The sequence below is a fragment of the Garra rufa genome, chromosome 24 (assembly GCF_049309525.1).
Source record: "Garra rufa chromosome 24, GarRuf1.0, whole genome shotgun sequence".
Lineage (NCBI taxonomy): Eukaryota > Metazoa > Chordata > Actinopteri > Cypriniformes > Cyprinidae > Garra > Garra rufa.
In genome coordinates this window covers 38,410,086-38,434,010 of record NC_133384.1, presented here as the reverse complement: position 1 = coordinate 38,434,010, position 23,925 = coordinate 38,410,086, and the positions used below count along the sequence as shown (strand labels likewise).

The following is a 23,925-nucleotide window of genomic DNA, read 5'->3' as shown; positions in this document are numbered from 1 at the left end:
TCATTCAAAAGCTCAATGCAGGGCTTCAAAGTTAAAATTATTTGCAACTTTGTCACGTCCAGCAGAGATGTCACTGACACTGCGCTTCGCTTCGATTAATCGGTCGTCTGTCCTTCACCAGCCTCTCGTTTACCTTCAGGGACATGTTCTTAGCCATCTCCTGCTGTAAGGTCTTGCCTTAGATAGCTTGCTACCCCATTCTGTTGGTTCTGTTCCTTTGTCTGGTGTTGTCTGTGTTTACTTTTGTGTTATAGTTGTGTTTTTCTTACTATTTTGTTTCTAATCTGATTCATCATTCTCATGTCCACAAGCAAGTTGTGATAGAGTAATGGTTATACTGACATGCATATAAACAAATAAAACATTTGTATTTTTAATGTTCAATGGTTAATGTGTTGGTTATTTATATTTTAAAGATTTATTATTTTATTAATTATTAGCTTTTATTAACTCACCACAGTTCTTACATTAAGGGCAGTTTGGGAAACTAATCTAAAAACAGTAGTCAGCATACATAATCACATATGAGCAATCTAGAACTGTAAATCTGGACAGTTTTCAGTCCTGCAGCACAAGTGTAGAAATAAGGATGCAGCATTACTGCAGTTTTAAAGGCTGTTTTGCTGCTTCTCTGTAACTTGTATTCTTTGAGTGTTTGTCTGAGACTGACATCTAGTAGAAATATCATGCTTTACAGGCTCACAGACACGCCTGTTTTACACACGTCACTCAAACACAGAACCAGAAAACAGGAATCAGGAGTTCAGGGAAAGAGAAACTGAAGTGTAGCTGAGCTGTCGTGTGTTTGTGACTCTGTATTCATGCAGTAAAATGGCAGAAGCCAGATTTTCTCAGGATGAGTTGATGTGTTCAGTGTGTCTGGATCTCCTGAAGGATCCAGTGACTATCCAGTGTGGACACAGTTACTGTAAGAGCTGTATTACAGACTGCTGGGATCAGGAGGATCAGATGAGAGTCTACAGCTGCCCTCAGTGCAGACAGACCTTCACACCAAGACCTGCTTTAGCTAGAAACACCATGCTGGCTGAACTGGTGGAGAAACTGAAGAAGACCAAACTTCCTGCTGACTGTGACGCTGGAGCTGGAGATGTGCAGTGTGATGTCTGTACTGGAAGAAAATACAAAGCGGTCAAGTCCTGTCTGATGTGTCTGAACTCCTACTGTCAGAATCACCTTGAACAACATGAGAGTTTCTTTAAAGGAAAGAGGCATAACTTGATTGATGCCACTGGACGACTGCAGGAGATGATCTGCCAGAAACATGAGAAGCTCCTTGAGGTTTTCTGTCGCACTGACCAGAAATGTATATGTGTGCTGTGTATGGATGACCATAAAAAACACAACACTGTATCAGCCGCAGCACAGAGGACAGAGAAACAGGTATGTAGAACTAGCAATCTAGTTAATAATCAGTGTAGTGATCGAATAATTCTTGTTTTCTGTGTAGAGTTGCAGCTTAATTGCAGAAACACTTTCATTTTGAAACCCATATCTTCAGCAGCACTTTCACTTTCATAATACTTACACTTGTAGTGTGAAACTATGGGGTTATTTTTGTGTCTTTATTATTCAAACAAACATACTGTGTTTGAGAGTAAAACTAATTATTTTGTAATTAAAAAATAAAAGTTTGCAAAAAATAGTCTTCTTAAATCTCAAAAATAAAGAAATTGATAACAAAATTACTTGCAGTGCGTGTAATTTTTTTTACAATCTTTATTTTTCTTTGTGCACTTCAAACACTTTTCATCGCGAAACCACAAAAGTTGCTCTCTTTTCTGCTGTCTTTTTTTGCGGGTCTAAATTTTTTGTTTGCGAGTTGAAAAGTTTTGCTTGCGAGTAAAGATGAATCTCAGTGGGCGGTCTCTACCTACCAGGATGAAAGGCCTTTTTCTATTGGTCACTCTCGATTGAAGTGACCACGCCCACTACGTTTCCCCGCTCAGGCCCGCTGAGGAACGAGTGAGTGAGGTTCTATCAGCCATGGCGAACAAAAGGGTGTTTACTGAGGAAGATAACTAATTTAACGTCTTAAACTGAGTGACAAGTGAATTTATGTAGTCTCTCTTCTCATGCTCACCCATTTAAATACGTAACATTAGCTAAGCTCGTCTGTAGTTCGGTGATACCGTTGAATTGGATTATTAGCCAGTGTAGCTAACGTTAGCTGCCAGAGCCCCCAATAGTAAAGCGTCAGGCCATTATTTTAATATTTTTAGATTAGTTTAGATTAGCGAGCAAGGTCCTGGCAAATTGCTAGGTTGGGTCCTCACAGATGAAAAAAGAAAAGGGTGTTTTGGAGCGTCTGATGCCCATATGTACATAAACACCACTGATCCTGACAAACTTATTCAAAACACGTGAGCATTCATTATAAAACACTCGCTGTATATAACTACGTGAATATACTGAACTGTGTTCAAGCAGAAATATGATGTATTGTGAGTAGTGCATATACAGTGCGTTTTCTTATCAGTAATAACGGACACTTGTACGGCGTGCGTTACTTCATGTTACGACTCAGAGCCAGTATTAACATTAAGTGACATGGCATCTGACGCACTGGAGCCTCAGTGCCAGTGACACTTGTGACATGTACCGATGGACTTTGTCACGGTCACTGCTGCCGCAGCTTCCGTGCGTCAGATGCCATGTCACTTAATGTTGATACCGCTACTGTACGATAGTGATGTCCGGTTCGCGAACGAATCGTTCTATTTAACCGGATCTTCTTAGTGAACCGGTTGAACCAGTTCACCAAATCGAACTGAATCGTTTGAAACGGTTCGCGTCTCTACTAAGCACTAATCCACAAATGACTTAAAGGTTTTTACTTTTTAACGTGCCCGACACTCCCTCTGATTCAAAATAAATCAATTTCCCGAGTTATTCAGTTACTCAAACAGTGTTTGAACGGCTGTGAAAAGAGAGCTGATGGTGCGCATGAGCAGAGCAGCTGCCAGAGCGGTTGTCGTTCTTGAGTCATGAATCGGTTGCAGCGGTTGTCGGATCACCAGTACACTGAACGAGAACCGGTTTCTTTCGGACGCGTCCGATTTGAGAATCGATGAGCTGATACTGTGCGCATGCGTGTCATTTTTCAAGCGGATGAATTGAAGCACATTAGTCAAGTTGGTCTATTTTGTTAAACGTTTTGTTAATAGTTTACTTAAGGATTCTGTTAGGTTATTGGCTAAAAGGGTTTTTATGATCTTGGTCAGGGAAGTGCCGTGGTATCATAATAAATGAGATGTTTGATTAAAAGAAAACATGTGATTTATGAATTAGCTGCACTGTAATAAAAGATAATGATGACATGCAAAAATTGTGTTTGTATTAAATAAACAATGTTTTAATGAAACTATTCACAACTATAATTTGAACCATGTTCAAACAAAAATTATTTATTAAAAAAAATGTTTTATTTAACTTTTAAAGGTGGTATAATGATAAAAATGACGTAATCAAACTACTGGACAAGCAAACCAAGCGGCACGTTTCAGTCACTCTCTGTGTGAGTTCTCCGATCTCATTCTCGACTCAAGAAGCGGTTGCAGCGGTTGTCGGATCACCAGTACACTGAACGAGAACTGGTTTCTTTCGGACGCGTCCGATTCGAGAATCGATGAGCTGATACTGTGCGCATGCGTGACTCGTGCAGCTGCCAAACAAACAAGCTCCTGCTATGACTGACTCCATCTGAACTGAACTAGTTCTTTTTTTACCACTGTCTCTGTGCTAATGCTATGAGCAGTTAACTGAGGACTTTATGTTTATAACAAATAAGTCTTTATGGATTGTGCATGTGCAGTAAACTGATCGTGTTTCTGATTAGAATTAATTTATCTTATAATTTATTAAATCAAGACTTGTAAAACTTACTCATATGATCACTGCATGTAACTGTATATGGGTGCGGGACGATAGTAACTACGTTAATGACGTCATAGCGTAAAAGAACTGGTGAACCGTTTTTTTAACCGGTTCTTTGAAACGAACTGTCCGAAAGAACCGGTTCGCGGAAAAGAACCGAACTTCCCATCACTACTGTACGACTCCTGCTGGTGGTCATGGTGGTCTTTACCTTGATTACAATCATCATCTATCAAAACTCTACTAACGTGACTCATATTTTAGTTTAAGTTACCCCCCCAGAAAATAATGGCCTGACGCTTTACTATTGGGGGCTCTGGCAGCTAACGTTAGCTACACTGGCTAATAATCCAATTCAACGGTATCACCGAACTACAGACGAGCTTAGCTAATGTTACGTATTTAAATGGGTGAGCATGAGAAGAGAGACTACATAAATTCACTTGTCACTCAGTTTAAGACGTTAAATTAGTTATCTTCCTCAGTAAACACCCTTTTGTTCGCCATGGCTGATAGAACCTCACTCACTCGTTCCTCAGCGGGCCTGAGCGGGGAAACGTAGTGGGCGTGGTCACTTCAATCGAGAGTGACCAATAGAAAAAGGCCTTTCATCCTGGTAGGTAGAGACCGCCCACTGAGATTCATCTTTACTCGCAAGCAAAACTTTTCAACTCGCAAACAAAAAATTTAGACCCGCAAAAAAAGACAGCAGAAAAGAGAGCAACTTTTGTGGTTTCGCGATGAAAAGCGTTTGAAGTGCACAAAGAAAAATAAAGATTGTAAAAAAAATTACACGCACTGCAAATAATTTTGTTATCAATTTCTTTATTTTTGAGATTTAAGAAGACTTTTTTTTGCAAACTTTTATTTTTTAATTACAAAATAATTAGTTTTACTCTCAAACACAGTATGTTTGTTTGAATAATAAAGACACAAAAATAACCCCATATGAAACAGGCCTTACTATTCATAGTAATTCATGTACAATGGTGGTAAATGATCATTCATCCTTTCTGGAGTTTAAACCTACAGACATTGGTTATCAAGTCCACTTTTACTGTATTCATCTGTTCACATGATGATTTAATGCCAGTAGTTTTCTGTGAGATTTACTGTCATCTGTTCGTCCTGCAGAAGCAGCTGAAGGAGACACAGAAGACGTTCCAGCAGAGAATCCAGCAGAGAGAGAAAGATGTTCAGCTGCTGAGAGAGACTGTGGAGTCTCATAAGGTGAGTCTGGAGAAGAAGAGAAGTTTGTCTCAGTCTCAATTCAGACTCTACTCTTTCAGTCCCACTGAAGCCTGAATCACTGTGTGTCCTAACAGCGCTCTGCACAGACAGCAGTGGAGGACAGTGAGAGGATCTTTACTGAGCTCATCCGCTCCATTGAGAGAAGCCGCTCTGAGCTGATACGGCTGATCAGAGATCAGGGAAAGACTGCAGTGAGTCGAGCTGAAGAACGACTGGAGCGACTGGAGCAGGAGATCAATGATCTGAGGAGGAGAGATGCTGAGCTGGAGCAGCTTTCACACACACAGGATCACATCCAGTTCCTGCAGGTAACAGAGATCTAGAAGAACAGGATCATAGTGGACTTGAGCCAGATCCTGCTGTGACACCAGACTCACAGAGAAACATCAGTCAGACTCTCATCTGATCATCTTTTAGAAGAAACATCACTTACAAATGACTTTAAGCTTGGAAAATCTTTTAAGAAACATTTCTCTGAGCTCTTCTTACCTGTTCATCGCTCATATCAGAATTGTTCTTTTGCTTTAAATCACTTGTATAAGCAGTGTCGGTGTGTGGAGCTGATGAGTTTTGATTTCTATTTTATGTAGAGTTTCCAGTCTCTCTCAGCACCTCCTGAATCTACAGACGTAAATGGCGATCCCTTCATTTCTCTCTTCTCATCTGATGGCCTGACAGAATCTGTTCATAAGCTGAAAGGCGAACTGGAGGATTTGTGCGAAGAGAAGCTCAAGAAGATCTCAGACAGAGGTAAAGTACTGGAGATTGATCTGCTCTCAGAAACGTCATTCATCATCATCTCATATCATGGAGAACATCATATTAGAAATGTCTTAGAATGGATGCAGCATCATGAGAATCACACTGTTCATGTCTGTTGATTTCCACAGTCACATTCACCAATATTGTTCTTTGGACCAGGCACGACTTCCTACAATGTAAGTCAGTAAGAAAACAAGCAGAACTCACTGAGTGTGTTCTTGTTCTTGTAGAAGGTCAAAGAAGTGTTTTATAATGGTGGTGTAAATGATGATTTGCACAAGATATCTGGTCATCTGTACTGAGACACTGATGTGACACTAAACATAAAGAGTTCAGCTTCATGAAAAGATCAAACAGATTCATAATTTCTGATTCTGATGTGTTTTATCCCCATCAGATTCCCATCCGCTCACTCTGGATCTGAACACAGCACATAAACGCCTCCGTCTGTCTGAGAGCAATGGAGTGATTAAATACACTGGCACAGATCAGCCATATCCTGATCATCCAGACAGATTTGATTATTATCAGCAGGTGTTGTGTAGAGAGAGTGTGTGTGGACGCTGTTATTGGGAGCTGAAGTGGAGTGGATCTGTATTTGGTGTGTATATATCAGTGTCATATAAGAGCGTCAGCAGGAAGGGACGGGGTAAAGAGTGTTTGTTTGGATCTAATGATCAGTCCTGGAGCTTGTACTGCACTCCCTCCAGATATTCATTCATACACAATAATATCGTGACTGATCTCCCTGTAGAGTCCATCAGCAGTAGAATAGGAGTGTATGTGGATCACAGTGCAGGAACTCTGTCCTTCTACAGCGTCTCTGACACAATGAGCCTCATCCACACAGTCCAGACCACATTCACTCAGCCGCTCTATCCTGGGTTTTGTGTCGATCTTGGATCATCAGTGAAACTGTTTTGATGAATCAGATTAGACTGACAAGAGATTTTACCAATAATGCTTTAAGCTGCATGATAAATCATTAAAGGAGTCGTTCACTTTCAGAACAAAAATTTACATATAATTTACTCACCCCCTTGTCATCCAAGATATTTATGTCTTTATTTCTTCAGTCGTCAAGAAATTATGTTTTTTGAGATATACATATCTGGAAATTTCTCCATATAATGGACTTAAATGGTGCCCCGATTTTTGAATCTTCAAAATGCCGTTTAAATGCGGCTTCAAATGGCTGTAAACGGCGAAGAAGGGTCTTGTCTACCGAAATGTTGCTCATTTTCTTAGAAAAAAATATTTTTACACACTTTTTAAGCACTGAAACTCGTCCAGCACTAGGGCACGTTCGTGCTTCTACGTACTATGTCCACTGTACTCTGTAATGCAGCGAATGCTTGAAGCAGTCCCATCACCTGACTCACCGATTGTTTGTAACAGTGGAACAAATGTGGTCCAGTCGTGACAGCACTGAGATTCCTGCTCCGTTGGAAATGGCTCAGGCAGTCATCCCGTCCTGTCTAAAATCTGCCACAATCATCCCAGTAAGGAAGACCTCTCCCATTACCAATCTGAACAATTATCGGCTTGTGTAGCCGCCGCCGCTGCAGTATTCTCTCTCTGACAGAGTTCATCGTCTGTGTATTCCGGCTCAAAAAGGTAGGAAACGGTGAAAAACTCCACTCAAGTGCTCCTCTAGCTTCAAAGTCATCCGACATCGTTGTACTTTATGCTGTACCTTGTTGCTAAAGAGTGTTTGATTGTGTTGCACTTCTCTCTTCTCAAGTTCGCTTTGTAAACACTGGGTCTGTAGTGTCGCATACGTCACGCGTGACCTTTCAACGTGAGTACGAGGAGTCGCAAACACGCACTACAAGCCCTAGTGCTGGACGAGTTTCAGTGCCTAAAAGGTATATAAAAATATATTTTTCTAAGAAAATGACCGAACGTGTCGGTAGACAAGACCCTACTTCGTCGACTGGGATTGTTTACAGCCATTTGAAGCCGCATTTAAACTGCATTTAAACAGCATTTTGAAGATTAAAAAATCGGGGCACCATTTAAGTCCATTATATGGAGAAATTTCCAGAAATGTTTATCTCAAAAAAACATAATTTCTTGACCACTGAAGAAAAAAAGACATAAACATCTTGGATGACAAGGTGGGGAGTAAATTATTTGTAAATAGTTGTTCTGAAAGTGAACTACTCCTTTAACAGTGAGATGCTACGGAATCTCTTTTCTCTACATGACATTAATACTGAAAAATCCTCATATAGACCCTAAGATTACTGTGTGTGTTAGTCCTGCTGAGTGATGATGTCTATTACTCCTCAGTTACCTTGTTACCCTGTCTATTTGTACTGACAGTTCGGTTCTGTTCCTTTGTCTGGTGTGGTCGAGAGACCCAGCTCATTCCCACCACAGAGATCAATTCAAGCCAATGCCTAATAAAGAGCTAGAGCCACCAACCACATCTGTCCCACAAGAGGAGCTCAAAGTCCTGGCTAACCAGCTGTATGAGCACTGAGCCAGTCATGTCATCCGTACCAGTGAAGATTTTAGTGGAACTGGATAAGCAAATATAGTTAATTCACTGGGAAATGGAGTTAGTGCTTCTACCCTGCCTTCCCCTAAACCTTCCTCCTGTGTTTTTGTTGTTATGATTGCACTCAGCGCAAGAGTCTCCATTGTTGCTGATTCCATTCAGCTTACAGTCTTTGATGTGACCAGTCACATCAAGCACAATGTTCATTGCATCAGCCCTGTCCATCACTGAGTCTGCGTCTTCACCCAGTCTTCCTCTCCTACATGCTCCCCTTAAGTTAGCCATTCTCTCAGCTCTGCCTCCATTGGTGCCCCTCATCCTACCATCAGCCTCTGCCATGCAGCCCTGAAAAGCCATAGGGCTTCTGCTCCCCACTTCTGCTCTGCTCTGCTCAGCTCAATTAACTCTCTGTTATTGTCATGGACTTCCGGGATCTTGGCTACGCTCCTTGTCTTCATCTCTACAAGTCCATTGGCTTATCCTTCCCTCAGGCTCCAGCGTGGTTCTTACTCACTTCATTTTCACCACAGTCCTCTGGCACCTCAGCCACTTATTTGCCGGAGCTCCGCCTTTGGTCTCCAGGTCCTTCGATTTAACCGGGTCACTCTGTCCATTAGATGTTACCTGAACCCTTATCTCCCAGTGTTACAGTCTGGCTCAGGTTTCCACCTTGGATCCTGCCTCCATGAGTTCTGCCATGGGTCACCTCCATTTTGTCCAGTTTGTCTCAGTCTCAGTTCAGACTCAAGAAGATCTCAAACAGAGAAACCGGGGGTAAATGTATTGTTTTATTTCCGTTGATTTCATCTTGACTGTGGCTGAAGTCAGTTGTAGTTCTTGAATTTTTCTTTAAATTGGTCATTCAGCAGGTGTTCATCATTAATGGTCAATCATCACATAATGATCTCCTCAACTCCAACACTGTGTCAATGCTACTTGAACACTCTGTAGAATGGAAACACATGAACACTGAGCAGTGCTTGTTTAACACTGGGAACTATTACATAAATCTTACCTGTTTCATTCACATATGACTGATGCATATGAATCACATTAAGTTTATTAATATGTTTATATTAAAACTATGTAATCCAAATGCATGGAAAATTTGCATGCAATTTAATTACATAAAGTTTATCTTTAGACCAAAGTATTTTTTGAGTGCATAATGCTTTGAGCTGCATTAACTATCTGTAACGGTGAGATGTTATAGTCTCTTCTCTTCATGAAATAACATGTCTGAATAAATGTGTGTAATAAAGACAGTAAGATCAGTGTGTGTGGGAGTGAAAATTCTTATTTGAGTCATTCTTCCAAGACGTAGAATCTGTGATTCCTAAGTACAGTATCCACACCGGTGGATACTCCTTAAAACACTGGATTCATCCAATATGATAAATATGCAAATAATTCTGTAAATAACTGCAGTTGCAGGTTTCAAACAGAGATGGCGACAAAGAGGCAAAACTTGTGGACTGCAGCTTTAAGGTGTCCTTGTTACAGTGTACTGAGTAATATTAAATAACTACATATACTTACTATATGGTTAAGGTTAGGATTAGGGTTTGGTTTAGGGTTACTTGATTACTACCTCTCCGTATGATTGTGAAACTCGAAAGTGAAAGTTAAACACAAGCCCGCAATTTATATACAGACTAATTACCCAACGATATAATTGAGATGGCCTCCTTGGCCGACATAGGATAGGCGAAGTGTTCTGAATTGGAGCTGATGCAGACCCTACCGACCCGGGTGGAGCTAGAGCAGACTCGTGGTCTAAAGTGGGCTGCTCTGGCTGAAACCAGCGGTGGGTCGGTCAAACTGGAAATCAGCCCCAAATATCTTTGGCCGTGAGGATTTAATGCAAAATCAAACACTGCATTATTTGCAGCAACTTTCATTTTTGTCTGAAATCCTGATGAGACTTATCGCTAATATACAGTCTCATGTTTGTGAAGTTTTGGTGTCACTAACCGCTCTAAAGTTATAACTAATGGTCAGTCTTATCGCAGCCTTTGAGCTGCTTTTTTGAGCAAATCTACTCAAGCCTATAAAGAGACTCTATTGATGTGCTTGACCAGTTGGATGGACAAAAATGTTCTTAGCAGATGTTTGATCATCCAAACTATTTTCTAGAAAGTTCACATAATTAAGTGGCAAATACTATAATATGTAGCTCTAATGTGATATAATGAATATGCAAAGAATGAAGCTGATGCTGTGAAAGTGCTGGGTTGAGGTAAGTTACTAAAGGTCACTCAAGTCAACAAAAGCAGCACAAATCTGATGATGGTGCAGGTTACTGGATAAAATGTGGAGTTGATGAGTTTTGATTTCTGTTTTCTGTAGAGTTTCCAGTCTCTCTCAGCACCTCCTGAATACGTAAATGAAGATCCCTTCAGTTCTGTCTTCTCTTTTGATGACCTGAGAGAAATTCTCTGTCAGCTGAGTGACAAACTAGAAGATTCTTGCAAAGAGGAGCTCAAGAAGATCTCAGACAGAGGTAAAGTCCTGGAGATGCATCTGCTCTCAGAAATGAGTCCATCATAATCTCATATCATGGAGAACATCATATTAGAATTGCCTTAGGAATAAATGCAGGATCATGAGAATCACACTGTTCATGTCTGTTGATTTCCACAGTCACATCCAACAACATTGTTCCCAGCGTCAGGAATGACTTCTTACAATGTAAGTCAGTAAGAAAACTAGTAGAGAAACTCACTGAGTGTGTTCATGTTCTTTTAGAAGGTGAAGTAGTTTTATAACTGATGATGTAAATGATGATTTGCACAGGATATCTGGTCATCTGTACTGAGACACTGATGATACACTGAACATGAAGAGTTCAGCTACATGAAAGGATTAAACACATTCATAATTCCTGATTCTGATCTGTTTTATCTCCATCAGTTTCCCATCAGCTCACTCTGGATCTGAACACAGTGTATAAACACCTCCTTCTGTCTGAGAGCAACAGAGTGATGACTGTCACTGACACAGCCCAGCCGTATCCTGATCATCCAGACAGATTTAATTTTTATCAGCAGGTGTTGTGTAGAGAGAGTGTGTGTGGACGCTGTTACTGGGAGCTGGAGTGGAGTGGAGATATTGGTGTGTTTATATCAGTGTCATATAAGAGCATCGGCAGGAAGGGATCAGGTGATGAGTGTTTGTTTGGATATAATGATCAGTCCTGGCGTTTGTACTGCTGTCCCTCCAGATACTCATTCAGACACAATAACATACAGACTGATCTCCCTGTAAAGTCCATCAGCAGTAGAATAGGAGTGTATGTGGATCACAGTGCAGGAACTCTGTCCTTCTACAGCGTCTCTGACACAATGAGCCTCATCCACACAGTCCAGACCACATTCACTCAGCCGCTCTATCCTGGGTTTTATGTTTATAATGGATCATCAGTGAAACTATGTTGATGAATCAGAATAGACTGATGAGAGATTCTGCCCATAATGCTCTGAGCTGCACAATAAATCAGTAACAGTGAAATGTTAGAGTATCTGCTTTTCTCTTCATGACATTAATGCTGCAACTGAAATTCTGTCACTGAAATAACATGTCAGAATACATGTGTGTAAAAAATCCTCATATAGACAGAAAGATCAGTGTGTGTGTGTGTGTGTGTGTGTGCCAATGTAAATATGATAATTCTGCAAATAGCAGGTTTCAAACAGAGATGTTGTGATTTTTAATTTGATGGGAAGTTAATAGGTAACACTGATTTCTTTAGTCAGGACTACCCATACTATAGACTGGTGTGTTTTAGTATTAAAATACTGGTGCATTTGATGTCTAGTGTGCACAAAAAAAATGATGAAAAATTGTGAATTGTGATTAAAAATAGAAAAATCGTGAATAGATTTTTAATTGAATCGTGACCCCAATAATCGATTTAAATAAAAAACGAGGTACCAAAAGTTTCCTACCCCTAGTCGACATGGTTGTGTTTTAGAAATATTGCTTTGGAGTCATAATGGTGATTTTTTATTATTATTATTATTATTATTATTATTATTATTATTATCTGAAAGCTGAATAAATAAGTTTTCCATTGATGTATGGTTTGTTAGGATAGGACAATATTTGGCTGAGATACAACTATTTAAAAATCTAAAATCTGAGGGTGCAAAAAAATCGAAATATCGAGAAAATCACCTTTAATGTTGTCCAAATTAAGTTCTTAGCAAGGCATATTATCAATTAAGTTTAAAAATATTTTCATGGAACATGATCTTTACTTAATATCCTAATGATTTTTGGCTTAAAAGAAAAATCTATTATTGTGACCCATACAATGTATTATTAACTATTGCTACAAATATACCTGTGCTATTTATGTCTAGTTTTGTGGTCCAGGGTCACATATGGACTGTTTTGACTGAGGAATATCTCTTTAAACAGTCTTTGAACTTTGAAATGTTGAGAATACTATGGACTGTTTGCCTTATAAACTGCAGTTTTGAGAAGCTGTTGGGCTCCTGATCTCCAAAGAAGAGATGGACTGTTGTTTCATGCATTTTAAATTTTTTGTACTTTGAGACACATATGGACTGTACTTTACAAAAACAGTTGCTTTGATATAAAAAGTGAACTGTCATGTTCAGGACAATCATGGGCTGTTAAAATGCTGAACAGTTAGAGGAACTCAATTCGAAAAACACGAAAAACAATTGTGTGAAACACAAAAGTAACAGAAAGACTGGAAGTTATGAAATGTCATAATATAATCCGAGAAGGAACATGATTAAAAAGAGTTCTTAAAATGCTTAAAAAGTTTAAAACTGTTTGTTTAAATAATGTAAATTGAAAGTTCTTGTGGATCTGTGATCTATTAGTCAAACTAAGGTATATTGGTGATTGATTAGTTTTGCCTGATGGTACACTAGGGGAAACCTTCGCGGGCTTTCTCAATCTGCTTAACGTTTCATTGGAGAGAACACCGCTGGAGTTTTGTCTCATATTAATATTTTCCCCCTTTTCAGGTAGGAGGGTTAACGTTTGGTATCAAATGTAAAAGGGGTTAATGCATAATGTTTTACTGTTTCTAGTAGCTATTTTTACAGTTTTATGCATTTGAATGAGTACTGATGCACAGTAAAGGGTGTTGGTAAGAGGGAGTGTTGCGAAATAATGTGTTGTCTTGATACAGTATGAAACTGTAATAATTCTGGACCCTAACGGAGACCAAGCAATGTTCGGAAAATGTGCTTCATTGAAATCGGTCTCATCAATCTGCATACATTTTCAGTAGAGAGATCACCACTGGAGTTTTGTCTCTTATTAACATTTCCCCCTTTTCAGGGTATAACATAATAATCCTGTAGTAATTAGGAAGCATTATTACTGCCGTTTTTAAGGCTGTTGTCCTACTTCTCTGTAATTTGCATTGACATCTAGTAGACATTTCATGTTTTACAGACTCACAGACATGCCTGATTAGGCGTGAAAACAGTATTGTGAGTCTTAAAGGAAAAAGAAAGTGAAAGTGTGGTTGAGCTGTTGTGTGTTTGTGTCTCTGTATTCATGCAGTACAATGGAGGAAACCAGATTTTCCCAGGATGAGTTCAAATGTCCAGTGTGTCTGGATCTCCTGAAGGATCCAGTGAGCATCCAGTGTGGACACAGTTACTGTAAGAGCTGTATTACAGGCTGCTGGGATCAGGAGGATCAGATGAGAGTCTACAGCTGCCCTCAGTGCAGACAGATCTTCACACCAAGACCTGCTTTAGCTAGAAACACCATGCTGGCTGAACTGGTGGAGAAACTGAAGAAGAGGAAACGTCCTGCTGACTGTGACGCTGGAGATGTTCAGTGTGATGTCTGTACTAGAACAGAACACAAAGCTGTCAAATCCTGTCTGGTGTGTCAGGAATCTTACTGTCAAAGTCATTTTGACCGTCATGAGGAATTTCATTCACGTAAGCCACACAAAGTGATCGATGCCACTGGACGACTGCAGGAGATGATCTGCCAGAAACATGGGAAACATCTGGAAATGTACTGTGTTACTGACCAACAATGCATTTGTCAGCTATGTACAGAATATGAACATAAAAACCACAACACTGTATCAGCTACAGCACATAGGACAAAGAAACAGGTATTTAAATCTAGCGCTTACACTTGTTAATTCATTTACAACAGTGGTAAACAATCAATAATCCTTTCTAGAGTGTATAGACTTTTACGGGATTCATCTGTTCACATGATGATTTAGTGCCAGTAATTTTCTGTAATATTTACTGTCATCTGTTTGTCCTGCAGATGCAGCTGAAGGAGACGCAGAAGACGTTCCAGCAGAGAATCCAGCAGAGAGAGAAAGATGTTCAGCAGCTGAGAGAGACTGTGGAGTCTCATAAGGTGAGTCTGGAGAAGAAGAGAAGTTTGTCTCAGTCTCAGTTCAGACTCTCTTGTCTCTTCCAGTCCAACTGAAGCCTGAATCACTGTGTGTCCTAACAGCGCTCTGCACAGACAGCAGTGGAGGACAGTGATCAGAGGATCTTTACTAAGCTCAACTGCTCAATTGAGAGAAGCTGCTTTGAGCTGGTGCGGCTCCTCATTCCTGATATCAGAGATCAGGAAAAGACTGCAGTGAGTCGAGCTGAAGAACGACTGGAGCGACTGGAGCAGAAGATCAATGATATGAGGAGGAGAGACACTGAGCTGGAGCAGCTTTCACACACACAGGATCACATCCAGTTCCTGCAGGTAACAGAGATCTAGAAGAACAGGATCATAGTGGACTTGAGCCAGATCCTGCTGTGGATTGGTGGGCTTTCTAGGAAATGGAGTCTGGGGTGAGAAGGTGAAGGTAAGGGATGGAGTGCCCTCATGGGGGAGGGATTGAGGGCCAGGTCCCTGTGAAGGACCTGAAGACTAAGGCAGAGACAACAGAATAGGGGGCCAGGGCAGAGCAGGTGGAGCCAAAGACCACCAGGGTGGAGCTGAAGACCAAAAGGGCGAAGCTGGAATGGACACCACCGACTCGGGAGGTTCTGCAGCAGAGGCGGGTGGAGCTAGAGCAGTCTCATGGACTGGAGTGGGCTCTGGACCAGATCCACAGACCGAAGCAGATCTGTGATCTGTGGACTGGAGCAGACTCAGGACAGGTAGTAGAGCAGTGTCTAGTCCAAACATACAGGATGGCTACTGCCATTACCGGGAGCACTGAGGGTAGGGAACAGCCTCTATAACAGCCACTGCTGAGGCCCTTGGAATGCCAGCTGCTCTGGCCGAAACCAGCGGTGGGTCCACCAAATTGGAAATCAGCCCCAAATGTCTTTGACAGTGAGGATTTAATGCAAAATCAAACACTGCATTATTTGTGGCACCTTGCATTTTTTGTCTGAAATCCTGATGAGACTGATTGCTAATGTACAGCCTCATATTTGTGTAGTTTCAGTGTCACTAATCTTTCAAAAGGTCAATCTAATCTTACCCTTTGAGTTGCTTTTTTGAGAAAATCTACTCAACTCTACATTTAGACTCCATTGATGTGCTTGAGCCGTTAGGTTTCTATTTTCTAGAAAGTTCACATAATTATGTGGCAAATACTAGAATATGTAGCTCTAATATGACAATACATATGCAAAGAATGAAGCTGATGCTGTGAAAGTGCTGGATTGAGGTGAGTTACAAAAGATCAGTCAAGTCAACAAGAGCCGCACAAATCTAATGTTCATGCAGGTTATTGGATGAAGTGTGGAGATGATGAAATCCGATTTCTGTTTTCTGTAGAGTTTCCAGTCTCTCTCCGCACCTCCTGAATCGACAGATGAAAATGAAGATCCCTTCAGTTGTATTTTCTCTTTTGATGACCTGAGAGAAACTCTCTGTCAGCTGAGAGACAAACTAGAAGATTCTTGCAAAGAGCAGCTCAAGAAGATCTCAGACAGAGGTAACGTCCAGAAGATTCATTTGCTCTCAGAAATGAGTCCATCATTATCTCATATTATCATAGAGAACATAATATTAGAAATGCTTTATAAATAATTGCAGGATCATGAGAATCACACTGTTCATGTCTGTTGGTTTCCACAGTCACATCCACCAACACTGTTCCCAGCGTCAGGAACAACTTCCTACAATGTAAGTCAGTAAGAAAACAAACAGAGAAACTCACTGAGTGTGTTCATGTTCTTCTTGTAGAAAGTGAAAACACACATGATATCTGGTCATCTGTACTGAGATAGTGATGATACACTTGACAGGAAGAGTTCAGCTACATTAAAGATCAAACAGATTCATAATTTCTGATTCTGATGTGTTTTATCTCCATCAGATTCCCATCAGTTCACTCTGGATCCAAACACAGCGTATAAACGTCTCCAGTTGTCTGACAGCAACAGAGTGGTTACTGTCACTGACACAGTCCAGCCGTATCCTGATCATCCAGACAGATTTGACTATTGGTATCAGGTGTTGTGTACAGAGAGTGTGTGTGGACGCTGTTACTGGGAGCTGGAGTGGAGTGGAGACCTTGGTGTGTATATATCAGTGTCATATAAGAGCATCAGCAGGAAGGGACGGAGTAATGAATGTTTGTTTGGATGTAACGATCAGTCTTGGAATTTGGAGTGTTCTTCTTCCGGATACTCAATCACACACAATAACAAACAGGCTGATCTCCCTGTAGAGTCCATCAGCAGTAGAATAGGAGTGTATGTGGATCACAGTGCAGGAACTCTGTCCTTCTACAACGTCTCTGACACAATGAGCCTCATCCACACAGTCCAGACCACATTCACTCAGCCGCTCTATCCTGCGTTTGGTGTTTATAAAGGATCATCAGTGAAACTTGTTGATAAATCACAATACACTAATGAGAGATTCTTCCCGTAATTCTTTGAGCTGGATGATAAATCAGTAACAGTGAGATGTTATAGAGTTTCTTCTTTTCTCTACACAATAAATGTGTGTAATATATCCTCATATAGACAGTAAGATCAGTGTGTGTGTTTGAGTCCTGCTGAGTGACGATGTGTTTGTGCTATTTTCAACCTGTTCGTGTTGAGTAAAATCAGTGTTTTAGTTTTTCATGTAGTCATATCAGTTATTTTTATTATTGCTATTAAAATTACCTTTCAAAATAAATGATCACACTGTCTATAAATTATTTTCATTATTCTTTCTTATGTAGCAGTTTTATTTGTCTGTATTTGTGTGTGTTCATTATTAAGTAATTGTAATTAGAGTATATTACATTTTAAAATGCTCAAAGTTTCTTTTGGTTACACTTTATTTTAAAGCTGCAATCCATTACTATTTTGGGTTATCAATGATTCGAAATCCATCATTGAGCAAGTACATAATTAGCCAGTGTTCAAAATCACCTAACTTCAGGCTGATGATACACTAGGGGGACTTTCGGGGCTTTTTCTCATTCTGCATAAAGTTTCAGTAGAGAAAACAGCGCTAGAACTAGAACTTTGATATAAAAAGTGAACTATCATGTTCGGGACAATCATGGGCTGTTACAATGTTGAATAGTTTCAAGAACTCTGGCACTACAAAATTTGTGTGAAACACAAAAGGCAAAAAAAAGACTTGAATGCTGATGTCAAGATGACATTTATTTTGTAAGGGAGTGTGTGATGAATTAAAATAGTAGATAAGACATGTCATAATATAATCCAAGAAGGAACATGATTAAAAAAAAATCACAAATTGTTTTAAAAGTTTAAACCTATTGAAATAATGTAAATGGAAAGTTCTTTTGGATCTGTGATCTATTAGTCAAACTAAGGTATGTTGGTGATTGATTGGTTTTGCCTGGTGGTACACTAGGGGAAACCTTCGCGGGCTTTCTCAATCTGCATAACGTTTCATTAGAGAGAGCACCGCTGGAGTTTCCTCTCGTATTAATATTTTCCCCCTTTTCAGGTATGAGGGTTAACGTTTGGTATAAAGTGTAAAATGGGTTCATGCATAATGTTTCACTGTTTCTACTGGCTATTTTAACATTTGAATGAGTACTGATGCACAGTAATGGGTGTTGGTAAGAAGGAGTGTAGCGACTCCATTTCATGCATGGAAAGGAAATTGTGTGTTAAGAAGTTGGACTTTCATGTTTAACGTGTAAATGAATTTGTATCAATTTTCATAATGTTTCAGTAGAAAGCACACCACTGGAGTTTTGTCTCATATTAATATTACCCTCTTTTCAGGGTATAACACAAAGTAATTCTGTAATAATTAGGATGCATTATTACTGCATTTTTATGGCTGTTGTCCTGCTTCTCTAACATTTTTTGAGTGTTTGTCTGAGACTGGCATTTAGCAAACATTTCATTCTTTACAGACTGGCAGAAATGATTCTTTTTACTCACATCATTCAAACACAGAAACAAAAAGTGAAAGTGTGGTTGAGCTGTTGTGTGTTTGTGTCTCTGTATTCATGCAGTACAATGGAAGAAGCCAGATTTTCTCAAGATGAGTTCAAATGTCCAGTGTGTCTGGATCTCCTGAAGGATCCAGTGAGCATCCAGTGTGGACACAGTTACTGCAAGAGCTGTATTACAAGCTGCTGGGATCAGGAGGATCAAATGAGAGTCTACAGCTGCCCTCAGTGCAGACATATCTTCAGTCTAAGACCTGCTTTAGCTACAAACACCATGCTGGCTGAACTGGTGGAGAAACTGAAGAAGACCAAACTTCCTGCTGACTGTGACGCTGGAGCTGGAGATGTGCAGTGTGACGTCTGTACTGGAACAGAACACAAAGCTGTCAAGTCCTGTCTGGTGTGTCAGGAATCTTACTGTCAAAGTCATTTTGACCGTCATGAGGAATTTCATTCACGTAAGCCACACAAAGTGATCAATGCCACTGGACGACTGCAGGAGATGATCTGCCAGAAACATGAGAAACATTTGGAAATGTACTGTATTACTGACCAACAATGCATTTGCGAGCTGTGTGCAGAATATGAACATAAAAACCACAACACTGTATCTGCTGCAGCACATAGGACAGAGAAAGAGGTATTTAAAACTAGCTCTTATACTTGTAGTGTGAAACAAGCTTTAATCTTTATATTAATTCATGTAAAATCGTGGTAAACAATCAATCATCCTTTCTGGAATTTACAGCCATCGGTTATCAGTTCCACTTTTACTGGATTTATCTGTTCATATGATGATTTGGTGGCAGTAGTTTTCTCAGATGTTTACTATATCCTGTTTGTCCTGCAGAAGCAGCTGAAAAAAAAGCAGAAGACATTCCAGCAGCAAATCCAGCAGGGACAGGAAGATGTTCAGCAGCTGAGAGAGGCTGTGGAGTCTCATAAGGTGAGTCTGGAGAAGAAGAGAAGTTTGTTTCAGTCTCAGTTTAGACTCTACTCTTTCAGTCCCACTGAAGCCTGAACCACTGTGTGTCCTAACAGTGCTCTGCACAGACAGCAGTGGAGGACAATGAGAAGATCTTTACTAAGCTCAACTGCTCAATTGAGAGAAGCTGCTTTGAGGTGATACAGCTCCTGATTCCTGATATCAAAGATCAAGAAAAGGCTGCAGTGAGTCGAGCTAAACGACGTCTGGAGCGACTGGAGCAGGAGATCAATGATCTGAGGAGGAGAGACACTGAGCTGGAGCAGCTTTCACACACACAGGATCACATCCAGTTCCTGCAGGTAACAGAGATCTAGAAGAACAGGATCATAGTGGACTTGAGCCAGATCCTGCTGTGACACGAGACTCACAGAGAAACATTTCATGAGTGTCTTATTATATATTCATCAGTCAGACTCTCATCTGATCATCTTTTTTTAAAGAGGCGCTGTTTACAAATGGCTTTCAGCTCTGGAAATCTCTTAGGAATCATTTCTCTGAGCTTTTTCTTCTAAAAGAAAAAACTCATAAGATATATTTATTTGTTAAACACCACTAGTGCCACCAACAGTTCAAAACTTCGCTACCTTTATAACTGTTTTAAAATTGGATCAGGTAATCTTCAAAGCTGCATGATAAATTTGACCATGAAGACCCCAAACATGACATGATGCTGTATATTAGCAATCAGTCTTAGCTGAAACTATGTTCCCTTGTGATTGATATTGTTTCGGGCAGTGTGACAACAAAGTAGGGGAACCAAGTGCAAGCTTTATTAAGGAGTGTAGTCGAAATAGGCAGGGTCAAACACCAGCAAACAACTATGTCTCAGGGCAAAACAAAAGAGTAATTCAAATAACAGGCATTGGTCAGGGCAGGCAGCAAATGATCACTAAAGGGAACAATCCAAAGACAAAAACACAAAGGCAAGGAAACAAGGACACACTTAGAAATGTCCGCTAACAGCTAAACAAGTCTCAGCAATGTGTGAAAGTGTGAGAGTGCAACTTAAATAGTCCTCCTGATGGGAAACAGATGTGTCTGTGACCTTAAGGTGCCAGGGGTGGTCGGAGCTGAAGAGCACCAGGTTGGAGCTGAAGACCTAAAGGGCAGAGCTGATGGAGCTGAAGACCTAAAGGGTGAAGATAGTGGAGCTGAAGAGCACCAGGTTGGAGCTGAAGACCTAAAGGGCAGAGCTGATGGAGCTGAAGACCTAAAGGGTGAAGATAGTGGAGCTGAAGAGCACCAGGGTGGTGACCTAAAAGACCTAAAATGTGGTACTGGTGGACCTGAAAAGCACCAGGGTGGAGATGAAGACCTAAAGAACGGAGCTTGTGGAGCTGAAGAGCACAAGGACGGAGCTGAAGACCTAAAGGGTAAAGCTGGTTGAGCTGAGGAGCAATAGGGTGGAGCTTAAGAACTAAAAGGTGGAGCTAAAGGTCTGAAGGGCAAAGCTGGTGAAGCTGAAGAACACCAGGGTGGAGCTGAATACCTAAAAGTTGGAACTGGTGGAGCTGAAGACCTAAAGGTTGGAGATGATGGAGCTGAAGAGAACCCAGGTGGAGCTGGAGACCTAAAGGATGGAGCTGGTGGAGTTGAAGACCTAAAGGTTGGAGATGATGGAGCTGAAGAGAACCCAGGTGGAGCTGGAGACCTAAAGGATGGAGCTGGTGGAGTTGAAGACCTAAAGGGTGGAGCTGAAGAGCACCAGGGTGGAGTTGAAATCCTAAAGGGTGGAGCTGAACACCCAAAGAGTGGAGGTGAAGAGCAAAAGGACGAGCTCTAAAGGGTGGAGCTGCTGGAGCTGAAAAACACCAGGACGGAGCTAAAGACCCGTAGCAGACTCATGGACTGGAGCAGGCTCTCTTGTGAACTGGCTCAAGTGCGGCGAACCGTAGCTGGCATAATCTAGAAACTGACTAAGCAACCCTCAAGGACCATCACAACATGAGTATTTACAGCGGTTCATTAAGTCCACAATAGAAAAAGTCAATGAGTGCGAAGTCTATGAGATCAGACAGATATGCAGTGTTCAAAAAGTCTTGAATGTGATCCTCGAGGGAATGCATTCCCTGACGGAGGCAAACTAACCTGATTGCTGGGGCCATGATTGGCCTGGAAACACTTAAAAAGTCACTAAATACGGTTGTTGCTAAGTCTTCTGTTAGGGGTGGTGTGAGGTGAGAAGGTGAAGGTCCAGGATAAGAAGGTGAAGGTAAGGGATGGAGAGCCCTCTAGAGGAGCTCATGAACACTCCAGCTAGAGATCATGACAGATATAATGCAAGTCACGGCTACACATTTTAAGAATAAAAATAAAGCAAATCAGAAAACACAATATGAATACCTGTGGCTCCTGAACATTATTATCGGTAATATACGTGGAAATTCTTGACTGTTTGTCTCAATTTACTAGTTAATTCATTTAATTGCATAATGTACACTGTTGGAATATTAAAGCACCCAATAATGATGTGAAACATGGATGTAAATCATATAAAGTGAATAAACGTGTCGCTCACCTTTTTACATAAAAGATGAGAAACCATAAAAACATTAATTTCGTCCATTCATTCATCCATTCACTAATTTTTGACTGTAATCCTGAAAAATGAAAAATGAAGCTGATTGAGGTGAGTTACCAAAGATCAGTCAAGTAACAAGAGCCGCACAAACTGGATGCTATTGGATGAAGTGTGGAGCTGATGATTTTTAACTTCTGTTTTCTGTAGAGTTTCCAGTCTCTCTCAGCACCTCCTGATTCTACAGATGAAAATGACGATCCCTTCGGTTCTGTCTTCTCTTTTGATGATCTGAGAGAATCTGTCAATCAGCTGAGAAACAAACTGGAGGAATCCTTCAAAGAGGAGCTCAAGAAGATCTCAGACAGAGGTAAAGTCCTGGAGACTCATCTGCTCTCAGAAATGAGTCCATTATCATCTCATGTCATGGAGAACATCATATTAGAAATGTCTTGATGTTCCTGTCTGTTGATTTCCACAGTCACATCCACCAGGATCAGGAACAACCTCCTGCAATGTAAGTCAGTAAGAAAAGAAGCAGAAAAACTCACTGAGTGTGTTCATGTTCTTCCTGTAGAAAGTGAAAGAAGAGTTTTATAGATAATGTAAATGTTGATTTGCACAGGATATCTGGTCATCTGTACTGAGACACTGATGATACACTGAACATGAAGAGTTCAGCTACATGAAAAGATCAAACAGATTCATAATTCCTGATTCTGATGTGTTTTATCCCCATCAGATTCCCATCAGCTCACTCTGGATCTGAACACAGCACATAAACGTCTCCGTCTGTCTGAGAGCAACAGAGTGATTACTAACACTGGCACAGATCAGCCATATCCTGATCATCCAAACAGATTTGATTTTTGGTCTCAGGTGTTTTGTAAAGAGAGTGTGTGTGGACGCTGTTACTGGGAGCTGGAGTGGAGAGGAGGTGAACATGGTGTACGTATATCAGTGTCATATAAGAGCATCAGCAGGAAGGGACAGAGTAAGAAGTGTTTGTTTGGAAATAATGATCAGTCCTGGATTTTGCACTGCAATCCCCCAAGATACTCATTCAGACACAATAATGTGGTGACTGTTCTCCCTGTAGAGTCCATCAGCAGTAGAATAGGAGTGTATGTGGATCACAGTGCAGGAACTCTGTCCTTCTACAGCGTCTCTGATACAATGAGCCTCATCCACACAGTCCAGACCACATTCACTCAGCCGCTCTATCCTGGGTTTTTGGTTTCTAAGGGATCATTAGTAAAAATGTTGGTTATTTAGAGTAAACTGATGAGTCTCTTCTTTTTTTCTTCTACATTAATACTGCAGCTGGACTTCTGAAATAACATGTCAGAATAAATGTGTGTAATAAATCCTCAGATAGACAGTCAGATCAGTGTGAGTTGTGCTTAGTGATGATGTGTTTCTTTACTTTTTATGTGTATCAGCAAAATTTTCAATTCAAATGAATACTCAATAAATCATTTTCATTATTCACATTCTGTAGCTCTGGCATTCTGTGTTCTTCCAGTGTCACAAGTCAGTGTTTTTCGTCATGCATTTAATTGTTAACTGTGAAATTCATTTTTATTTGTGTGCGTGAGTGTGTATTTTCTGCTCACCTGTTCATCGCAATGTTCAGGTTTTTGGAA

The 23,925-nt window shown here is 40.5% G+C and overlaps 4 protein-coding genes across 4 annotated transcripts; all 4 read left to right on the top strand.

The window, feature by feature from the left end:
* The first annotated feature begins 799 nt into the window (after window positions 1-799).
* On the top strand, window positions 800-9,605 carry LOC141300195 (tripartite motif-containing protein 16-like). The gene is made up of 6 exons (XM_073830531.1): window positions 800-1,401; window positions 5,029-5,124; window positions 5,220-5,453; window positions 5,736-5,898; window positions 6,042-6,083; window positions 6,305-9,605. Exons 1-6 carry the CDS (start codon window positions 832-834, stop codon window positions 6,829-6,831), a joined length of 1,632 nt encoding a protein of 543 aa, XP_073686632.1. The 5' UTR covers window positions 800-831; the 3' UTR covers window positions 6,832-9,605.
* Window positions 8,833-11,894, top strand: LOC141300383 (tripartite motif-containing protein 16-like protein). The gene is made up of 5 exons (XM_073830655.1): window positions 8,833-8,995; window positions 9,057-9,187; window positions 10,763-10,916; window positions 11,057-11,104; window positions 11,327-11,894. The coding sequence occupies exons 1-5, from the start codon at window positions 8,833-8,835 to the stop codon at window positions 11,848-11,850; spliced, it is 1,020 nt and encodes a 339-aa protein (XP_073686756.1). The 3' UTR covers window positions 11,851-11,894.
* A 1,436-nt stretch (window positions 11,895-13,330) lies between these two features.
* On the top strand, window positions 13,331-17,521 carry LOC141300194 (tripartite motif-containing protein 16-like protein). The gene is made up of 7 exons (XM_073830530.1): window positions 13,331-13,416; window positions 13,964-14,534; window positions 14,699-14,794; window positions 14,894-15,142; window positions 16,172-16,331; window positions 16,475-16,522; window positions 16,716-17,521. The coding sequence occupies exons 2-7, from the start codon at window positions 13,968-13,970 to the stop codon at window positions 17,273-17,275; spliced, it is 1,680 nt and encodes a 559-aa protein (XP_073686631.1). The 5' UTR covers window positions 13,331-13,416; window positions 13,964-13,967; the 3' UTR covers window positions 17,276-17,521.
* A 753-nt stretch (window positions 17,522-18,274) lies between these two features.
* On the top strand, window positions 18,275-23,705 carry LOC141300881 (tripartite motif-containing protein 16-like). The gene is made up of 7 exons (XM_073831166.1): window positions 18,275-18,316; window positions 18,837-19,413; window positions 19,624-19,719; window positions 19,815-20,060; window positions 22,490-22,649; window positions 22,761-22,796; window positions 23,022-23,705. The coding sequence occupies exons 2-7, from the start codon at window positions 18,841-18,843 to the stop codon at window positions 23,552-23,554; spliced, it is 1,644 nt and encodes a 547-aa protein (XP_073687267.1). The 5' UTR covers window positions 18,275-18,316; window positions 18,837-18,840; the 3' UTR covers window positions 23,555-23,705.
* The last annotated feature ends 220 nt before the right edge of the window (window positions 23,706-23,925 follow it).